Source organism: Oryzias melastigma, linkage group LG19, assembly GCF_002922805.2.
Source record: "Oryzias melastigma strain HK-1 linkage group LG19, ASM292280v2, whole genome shotgun sequence".
In the NCBI taxonomy this organism is placed as follows: Eukaryota; Metazoa; Chordata; class Actinopteri; order Beloniformes; family Adrianichthyidae; genus Oryzias; species Oryzias melastigma.
In genome coordinates this window covers 11,754,493-11,763,982 of record NC_050530.1, presented here as the reverse complement: position 1 = coordinate 11,763,982, position 9,490 = coordinate 11,754,493, and the positions used below count along the sequence as shown (strand labels likewise).

Sequence of the window (9,490 nt, the reverse complement as noted above, 5' to 3'; positions counted from 1 at the left end):
TTTCAAAATACTATTCTGAAGGGGTAACTTTCGCACTTAAAGTCTTTTTTATGGTTATCCTTTTTAAATCTGTTTTTTTCCTGCTCTTCCATGCAGGAAATTTCCCTTTCACAGTCACCCAACAACATATTAAAGACAGAGCAAAGTCTCTCGATTTATAGTCCTGTGTTGTTAATAAAATTGACCTTTAGAAAATCATTTAAAAATTAAAAAAATTGATTATATCGATGTTGGAAAGTACTATTTGGATTGAGGCATGATAGGTTTATTTCAAATATAGCATGAAAACAAGCAAGTGTCATCACAGTGGACAAATGTGTTCAAAGTTCCGTTTGTAATAGTTTGATGTGGAAAAACAACAGTGGGCTGAACTTTATGAAACTAAAATGCGAATAGATTTGACACTAATTCTTGTTTACTTGTTTGTTTGTTTACACACATATTTAATCTGCACTTGATTATTTTGCAAGAAATGCAAATAATCTGGAAAACTTAACCAGTATTGTTCAGTATTTATCTCTGGTTACATTTTTGGCTAAAGACGTGCTGGACAGATTTTAGGTCAGTGAATCGGATCGTTCAAAATGAACAACTATTGAATCAAAATTTAAATCACAAATTATTAAATGAATTGAATCATTATTGCACCCTAATTAATATAAGTTGCTCTTATTAGAATGTTACAATCTCAAATATTGGATTTTTCAATTGCATTTTTTATGCAGCACTTTATCAGACAACGTTGTTAGTGAGTTGGGTCTGTTTAAATAGATCAACTTTAATCCAGTCAGGGTCATGCAACCTGATGCTCACCTTAAGTGATGAGGTGTGGCTCAAATTATTATTTAAGCGTTTGGAACATTTCAACTTAATGGAGTTTAACTCTTGATCAGAAGTGTAAACTTCCATTATCATTAATCCACTCAGGTAAAAAAAAAAAAGTCTCGAAACCAATCATTCCCACATGCATCCATGTCCTGGCTCCTGCATATCCTCGCTCCAAACAAATAACACCTCGCAGAGATGTGAAAAGAGCGCGCCTGCCTGCCTGCCTGCGCACTGCGCTTGTGCCACCTTTCAATCCCGAGCTCTAATCTAATCAGACCAAGTGTGAAAGAAGAACTAAGGAGAAGTTGTTGATTTGACCCAAGAGATTTGTATAAGGGGATGTCTGGCGAGGTACCTAATCAACATCACTCATTTAGGAGGGGGGAGAGGGAAAAAGAGGTTTGCTTTGAGCATTAGAAAGAAACCCGTCCTTTTCACACGCTGATCCTTGCATGGTTATTGGCTCCTGTGCGGGATGTGGATTGAATCCCTCTGAGGTCGTCTGGCGCGCAGTGACAGGGCGACACTTGAGCAACGAGGAAAACAACATACCAGAAGATCTGACTCTAACTCAAGCTTTCCTTTAAAATGAAATCCAGCTTAATTTACATAAAAAATAATAAAGTGAAAACTCAAATCTTACTTTTTGCCACCAAGCTCTTCACCGTATCTGCGCGCTTGCGCTCCAGATCATCCAAGGGCCTGGAGAGATTTGACTTGAAGTTCCTGTAGAGGTGGATCATGTATGTCGGTAGGTGATATCCCACAGATCGATCCACGGCTGACGAGCGTTCCAGTGACCCCATGAGAAATCCACTAGATCCACGAGTCCCGTGCGCAAGCAGCGCCAGCAGCGACGCAACAGCCAGCGCTCCCAGTGCGCGCATCATCTCAGCCCGATCATGGCAAATTCCTCTCCTCGTGAGATTAGGGCCGTCTTATATACCCTCACCCACCCACCTATATGTTTAACGAGTGGTTGAGAACATTAAAGGAAATTGACAGACGTCCTCGAGAGCTGCAACATGACAGCTCATCGGCCATTCAGGTGCTAATGGGAGGGTTGGCTGGGTGTTTTGCGTGACGCGCAACGTTTGCACAATGTTTCTGCCGCTTCTGCTGCTAGAGTCCCCCATCAGAAGATGAAATGTGGTTTCTTAATTGTCTGTCTCATCAGTAATGAAATGCTAAAATGGAGAATGGGGAGAAAAAGACACAAATTGGCCCCTAATGAAGTAAAGTAATCACCAAAATAAAACAAATCGAAAGCAGCAAAATACATAGTAAACAAATATTTATTAGTTTATCCCAAAACATAAAAAGGTAAGCACACACAATTCAAACACATTCACATTAGATTTTCTGTGATAATTGGCTTTAATAGGAAAACCTGTAAAGGATGAGCACTCAAGCTCCAGCTGACTCATTTTCTATTGACCTTGCTGCTAATCAGTTCACTTTATTTTTTGCCATTATATTGTAGGAATACTTGTTTTGGGGTTACATAAATAAAAAATAATGTCATAATATAAATATACTCACATGTCTGCAAATAAAACGATGCAATTTATGTAATTAGTTTGTTATTAATAGAATATTGGTCTCTCAAAATGGGATGATGACAAAAATACTTTTTAAAATATCTCAATAGGATATGATATTTTTTTTTCTTTTTAGAACATATTTCACAAGCACTATTTTGAAACTTCCACAATAGGGTTTTTTTTGTTTTTTTGTTTTATAACACTATTTATAAAGCATATTACACAATTTTTACATAGGGATGAAAAACAATATTTTGTTTTAATGTAAAACTAGCTTTAACGTGCAAAATTTCAACTTATATCTTCTATTTTTTAAGGATTTGTTGTATTTTGTTAGGTAAAATAGAATCCGATGAGGCAAAGGCGTGCGCATGCGCCGTAGTGCCCACTGAGCTAAACCGTTTTCCTCGTAAATTTCACGAGAAAGAGTTAAGATAAATCAGCGCTGGCGACTCTATCACACACCGACTCAAAGTAAAAGCTCGGAGCATCAACTGTATCAGTCACATTCAGTCTGTTTAAGCCCTGGAAAACATGTTTTCTCAAGACGTCTTTTCGTCGAGCGTCTGCTGAAATGGTGAGTCGTTTCAAAGTTTTCAGCTCTTGGTCATACTAACTAGCAGACGACTCTTAGCACTTTATGAGCCCAACACATCATCCTTTTCAACGTCATAGTTTTCATTCATTTTTGGTTTGTTTATAACCATTAAGGGTGGGTTTTCTGTTCATCGTGTAGAGTATTTGTGGGGCTGATGGGAGTTTTAGCACGCGCTCTCCTGCATCCTCTGCTGTAGCGCTCACCAGAATCAAGCTAACAGACAAACCAAGGTCGCTTTTAGCAAAAACTTCTCCTGAAAAATGTGTGAAAATAAGTTTTTATTATATATTTGTGTCCTCCCCTTTTACCACCACTGTTTGTAATCCCATTAGGATTCATTTTAAGCGTATAATTGGTTAAAAAAAGGTACAAACTGTCCAAAACAAAAGTTTCTGGAAATCTGCACATATCCATACATACACACACGCACACATCCATGATAGCCTAAAATGCAGATTTCCACCAACTCCTATGATTGAGATTGCAGCTAAACAGCTTTTGTCATTTTGATATGTCAAATGGAGGACTTTTTTTAGGGTCCATGTTTGTTATAATTTGTTTTAAAGTTCCACTCTAATCATATTTGGATATTTTTAAAATGGTTTCAAGTGGTCTCTCAATTGTGATTATACTGTTTTCTAGGAAAAATATGTTTTCTAGACCATAGCTTTTCTCTGAGTTGTGGCAGGACTATTGGCGCGGAAGTAAGCATCCACTGATATCCCATCATCCCTTTGTTTACACTCTCTCATGCTAGCTTACAGCCCTGCGCTAACGTTAGCGAAGGAGCGGAAATGGCGAGCAATATCAGAGCTATCCATCCGTACAGTTTTGAGCCAGATGCCAGCTTAGAACAGGAAAAGGACGACTTGAATGTATCAATTATTCTGCAAGTGGATGCATCAGAATGGAGTGGAGCAGAGAGAGTTTGGCCAGTCGCTGCGTCAGTCCTGAGAGCTTTTTCAAATGGCAGTTTTTAAATCTATACTAATTTACCACAATTTGAATAAAGAAATACTCAGAAAGGCAATTTTAAACTTAAATTCTTTTATCTGTTTCCTAGATCATGAGAAATATGCTACAAGAACATTAAAACATCAAACACACAGTTTTCATTTGAGTGGGTCTTTAATGAAATGTGACACTGCAAGTGTGAGAAGTCTCTGGCCATGTAAGTCAAAAGCACGATGCTCTTTGATGTATTGTTCTGGAGCTCCAGCTTTTTTGTCTGGTTTTAGCCCATCCAGCTGTGACCAGCTTCCTCTGGGCAGATCGGTTTACCCAGAAACTGGCTCTTGTCAAATGGGAGTCTAGATCACACTTAAGAATATCACAATTAATCAAGGGCACAAAACACCTCTGTGGATGAGTAACCAGATTAAAAAATGATTGCTTGAAAGAGTTTAAAAAGAGAGGGGAAATAAAGGTATAAGGGAATTTTAAAATAATCTTCTATCATGAGATACATTCTCAAATTCTTATTTACTATGGGATACATGAGAGAGGCAGAGGTATTTGTTAAAAATGCTAAAAATGATCCTTTTTTCATTCATAGATCTTCAAGAAAATGCAAAAACTGCTGAAAAGAATCACACTTGACCGAGTTGGATACTTAATTTAAATGCACACATATAGTCATAGTTGGCTGCATAGAGAAGTTGTGTTCATCACAAAGTCCTTTCATTAAGGTTGCAGCTTTGAATTTCAGTTGTTTAGTCAGTTTTTCTTGTGAATGCTTTTGCATTTTTTTCACGTTTTTGTGAAAGATGCATCTTAATGAAAGTGAGAGCAGTTGGTAGTCTTTACATTGGCTACCTCTGCAGGGTTTATCCTTACTTTTTGAAGGATGAAGCAAAAAAAAATGTTCAAAAGTTCTTATCTGCTCTTCCAAAGTGCAGTAGCTAATTTCTACCACTGGGTGTCCCATTTGACCATTTAACATTAGAAGAAATGCCAAATATTTTGACATTTTCTTTTTTTTTTACTATTTGATTATCATTGAGTTTTGTTTTTGCACTAAGAATTATTAACAGGATGGTTTTTGAACTTCCAGTCATGTTTTAAGACCGTAAGCTAAAGTTTTTGGCACAGGTGTGAATCTTCCCATGTTATCTTCCTTCCTGAATCTGTTTCTAGACGTTCAACAAACTGGCTTTTATGGGTAAGACAGACGTCAGGCCCTAGAGAGGATTTGGACAAGATAAGTGATATTAACCACATGCTTTATTTCCACTCGGATGTGAGGAAAGGAGGATGTTTTACCTAATGTGTGTAAGAGCTTCCTCTTCTTCTTTTTTTCCCAGAATGAAGTGAAGTTGTCAAGGATGTATATTAAATATTGTGTCTTTTAAAGGGGCTATACTTCATCTAAATTCCTCGTCCTTAAAGCAGACCTGTTCGCCTCAATTTGGTTTAGTTTCCTGTAAATCTTCTAGATCCTCGACTGTGTCGTTTATGTTTGGAGGTTTGCAGGCCACGGGAGGGTTTCAGTCCCATGTCTGTGATGTTGCAATAGCTTCAGTCTTGGCCTGCGCCTCTGCAGGAAGGAAGGAACAGGTGTGGCAGCTGCACTTTTTTTTTTTAAATCCATATCTCGAAAATTGCTTTAGCCAACGAGCTCCACACAAACATCATCCGGTAAGAGATGGTTGATTACACATACTTGAGTGGGAAAAATGTCCCCTCAGCCAGCCTGTTGGAGGACTATCCCAAGTTTGTTTAGTCACCTGCAGCTTTAAGCAAGGTTTCAGGAATCATGTTTGTTTGGTGGAATTGTCTTTTTTTTTCTAGTCAAGCCTTCTGCAGCTCAACCTCAAGCCTAAATCCAAGTATTTGCCCAGCTGTAAGCCTGTTTGCCTTCAACATGGCATGTGTTAACTGCTAATGAATGGACTAATTAAAACGTTGTGGTTAATTAGGCGTGCGTGTTGCCTCCTGGCAGGTTCACGTGTCGGTGGGTGCTGCAGCATGAAGCACCAGATCCTTTAAAGCCACATTTTTTTCTGTGTTTCATGCAGCTGCTAAAAGGTTTGCTTCACGGGTAAAAGGTGCTGCCGGGAGGCTCCGATTAGCGATTGGATCATGTTGATGATGAGTAAGCCTCCCTGGGTCCGCCTCCACATCCTTTTTACACATACATATGCATTATGACACACATTTCTAAGCAGCTTTGCACCTCACGCATACAAAAAAAGCAAGGAAACCGGCAAGTGAAGATGCCTTCAGACTGTCTGTATCTCTGACGGAGAGCCTCCTGAGTGGCTGCCGCTCTCAGCGAATGACGCTGCCGTTGACCCGCTTGGTGAGGACGTGCTGATCCGGACTGCCGCCTGCGGTTGTTCGATTAAGAGTCGGCGACAGATTGCCTCACAGATCAGATAGAGATGGCAAGGAGGATGTGTGCTTGAGACCGTTTGACTGCTGCAGGGATGCCACTTTAGTGGTTTCTTCCACGCTTGTGCATCCTTCAGAAGAGGGACTGAAAACTGAATGCCAGGTACCGTAGTCACACTCCTCTTCCTCGGTGGTGTGATACTTTTCTAATTACAGTTTTGACATTTCAGACCAAAATATGAACCACTTGATAAATTCTTCTTTGCATAGAGGCATGCAGCATTTATAGAGTCTTCTGTCTTAGAGTGGTGTTTGCTGTGCAGGATTTACCATAAAATGCTTTTAAGTTTGAACTTATTTGCCCCCAGAAAAGTTTACAGGAAATGGAAGGTGAGAGAAATCATGTAAAAAAAACTAAATCAGGATGTAATCTGTAGAAGGAAGGCGGATTTTTGATGGGTGTAACCGATCAAAGAGCTGTCAGTTGGCTTGGTGGAGCTGACAAAGTTCTGTGGTTGCATGTTGTGGTTTAAAAAAAAAAAAAAGAAATCTTGAATGACACATTGCAGACACAAAATCATAGAGGGATGCAAGTTCTGTAGTTCTGCGCTGAAGTAAATTACAGGCAGAGTTTCCAAAATAGACTTGCGCCGGGCTTTTTGCAGCTTAGTGTCGAGCTGCAGTGAAACCAAGAATGCACGATGATGGTCATGCATGTATGTTGTGTAGTTGTACTGACATACTTGTTTGTTTTTTTTTGTCTCCAGCAGGGTGCTTTGCACTCATTTAATTTTTGCCGTGCAAAGTTAGTTTCACTTGTTTGCAGGTTTAAATACGGGGTTCTTGAGGGCAAAAAAAAAAAAAAAAAAAACGCCTTTTTTTCCCCCAGAAGACTTTGTTTGAGGAAAAAACTTACAATGTAGCACAATGAAGGTTTTTGTACAGTTTAAAGAAAACAAAAAGAAAAATAATAACAAGGAAGCGGTGAGCTCATTTCCATCCAGAACTTGACATTTAGTGCAGGAACTAACAATGTCCTGTGGAATCACGCCTGTTTGTAACCTTTAACCTCATTGATGAGATATGTGTTCAGCTGCAGGGCGGAAACTTTAGAACTTCAGAGAGAACATCTGAGCACTTCCTGTTTAGGTGCGCTTGCGTTTCCTTCTGCTTGTAGCAGGATTATAAATGTTCGGTTTATTTCTGTGTAATCACGTTTGCGTTTGGTTATAAATAAAAGTATTGATTGACAAATGCAAGACACAGACTGAAGTTTGTGTGCGAATTTGTGCAAACAGGCTTAACATTGTCAGACGGAACAAGTTGCCGTCATGGCGACCGTTGAAATCCTTGATTGGGTAAACAAAACGAGAGGAATCCAGAACCGTTTGAGGGTTCTGCAGCCCCGCTTTTTGGCGCTCCTCACCACCGTGATGGAGGAAGTCGTGTTGAAAGATCCCCCTATGTGCTCTCCACCGATGCCCACCTCGCTGGAACCCCTGCGCCCCTTGTGAATGAAGAGCGCTCCGCATCCTTCCTCGGGGCCACCAACAGACGCATCCTGCAGCTGCGAGCTCCTTCCTGCCTGCTCGCAGACGCTTTTGTCTGAAGACGCCGCTGCTGCAAAGTCGGGACACCGGCAGAATTTAAATGGGGCAGGCCTGAATGGAGCAAGCGTTGGTTGGCTGGCACGAGGCTTTGGTTTCCATGGTTTTTACTCCTGACTGAACCGTCTCTGATTTTAAGTATTTGTGCCATTTGGTGAAACTTTCATCAGCTGTTCTTAAACTTGTAAACAAAGGTGTAATAAAGACGCTGTTTGAGTTCCTGGATGGAATCTTGTAGTTTTGTGTTGGCTAAACAGCCTCTGTGATGCCCAGATTGGCTCTTGTGGAGGATGTTTATGACCCAGAGCTATTTCTACTTTGGCCCCCGCCCTGCTGCCCGCCTGCTACACCAGGTTTGTCTGTTGATGAGTGTTTGTTGATGAGGGGCATGCGCTCTACAAGATGTAAGGTAGGGCAGAGGGACCTCTGGTGCTGCAGTTTAAGGCTTTCATACATTCTTCAGGGGTGAACAATGTCGCATTTTCTCAGGAGGCCTATAAAACGGAAGCTTCAGGAAGTATCAAGCTGCCTGTTTTCTAAATAGCAACAAGAGATAAGTTACAGGAAGTTCTAGTATGTGGATGATGGTAATATTTGGATTGTCGTGATAGTGTTTTAGCACCTTCTACTCAACTTTTTCAATTTTCTTTTAAGAAATGAGAAGTTGTATTTTGTAGAAAAATATAAAGAAAGTTCAAATCAAGATTTTATCCCCCAAAAATTGGGTGTTTGTTGCACAGAAAATTGTATTTTTATTAATATTTTTTATTGTAGAGAGCTTTCTTGTTAAATATGGCAAATTTAGAGACTTTTATCAGCATATTTGTGTGCTAAAATGTTTTTATCTATGGCAAATATAAGTAAAATATATTTTTTCTGTAAATATGATGACATTTTCTGCTCTTGAGTTAATTATTATGGCATTTTAGCCCTCACTGTTTGTCATCTGTGTCAAAAAGCCATCCCTGTTGAAAAGGAGCTAAAGTGTAGCCATCTGGATAGCAGATGTACCCCTGCTTCCCCCTTGGTTTCAGTCGATTCTCTGCACGAATCCGCTTCCTAATGCAGAGAGAGCAAAGCGGAGGTGATCCCTGCTGGAAAAAAAGTCTGTGCCAAACAGCCGGGCTCTCCCAGCTCCCGAGAGGGGGCGTTCCCTGTCGTCTGGGGGTGGGTAACGAGATTTCCAGAGGGGGCAATTTCTTTTTGGATTTGCAATGCCAAATTCTCACACTTTCTGTCGGGAGCATGGCGGAAAAGAAGCAGCAAAGGAAAGGATCTGGACATGCAGATCACTCCCTGTTTCATTCGTAAGACTGCACTTTTTAGTGGATTATTCCTGTTTTGAAGGGTTTTATTGTTTTGTTTTTTTTTCTTGTGGTGGCCTCAGAACTATGGCAGCAGGGATGCTTTTGGTATGTGGCGACGACAGAAATAGATTTAGGCTACTGGAGGAAAGTATTATCAAAACTTCCTTTTATGGACATTTTGTTGAAATTGCATTTTTTAGATTTATTTTTTTGCCTCTATTAAAACACTGTCATCCAGGCTATAAAAGTATCTTAAAGTGTCAAAAGAAAACT

General features: G+C 40.0%; 2 protein-coding genes across 7 annotated transcripts in view; one reads left to right on the top strand and one right to left on the bottom strand.

Moving 5' to 3' along the window:
- The window catches only part of ndr2 (nodal-related 2), a 4,935-nt gene extending 2,547 nt beyond the window's left edge, over positions 1 to 2,388 (bottom strand). Inside the window, exon 1 of the mRNA XM_024285306.2 lies at positions 1,472 to 2,388. Within this exon, the coding sequence (XP_024141074.1) occupies positions 1,472 to 1,718 (247 nt within the window). The 5' untranslated portion in view covers positions 1,719 to 2,388. The remainder of the gene's footprint in view (positions 1 to 1,471) is intronic.
- A 354-nt stretch (positions 2,389 to 2,742) lies between these two features.
- pald1a (phosphatase domain containing paladin 1a) overlaps positions 2,743 to 9,490 on the top strand; it is a 45,451-nt gene continuing 38,703 nt past the window's right edge. For 2 of the 6 annotated variants that reach the window (XM_024285197.2, XM_024285196.2), the window contains exon 1: positions 2,743 to 2,949. Coding sequence is in view for 2 of the 6 variants with exons in the window: in XM_024285195.2 (XP_024140963.2) it covers positions 8,973 to 9,217 (245 nt within the window). In the remaining 4 variants the exon portion in view is untranslated. Of the gene's footprint in view, positions 2,950 to 6,116; positions 6,467 to 8,959; positions 9,218 to 9,490 lie in introns of those variants that run through there. The other 4 variants (XM_024285195.2, XM_024285194.2, XM_024285199.2 and 1 more) reach the window with 3 other exon arrangements.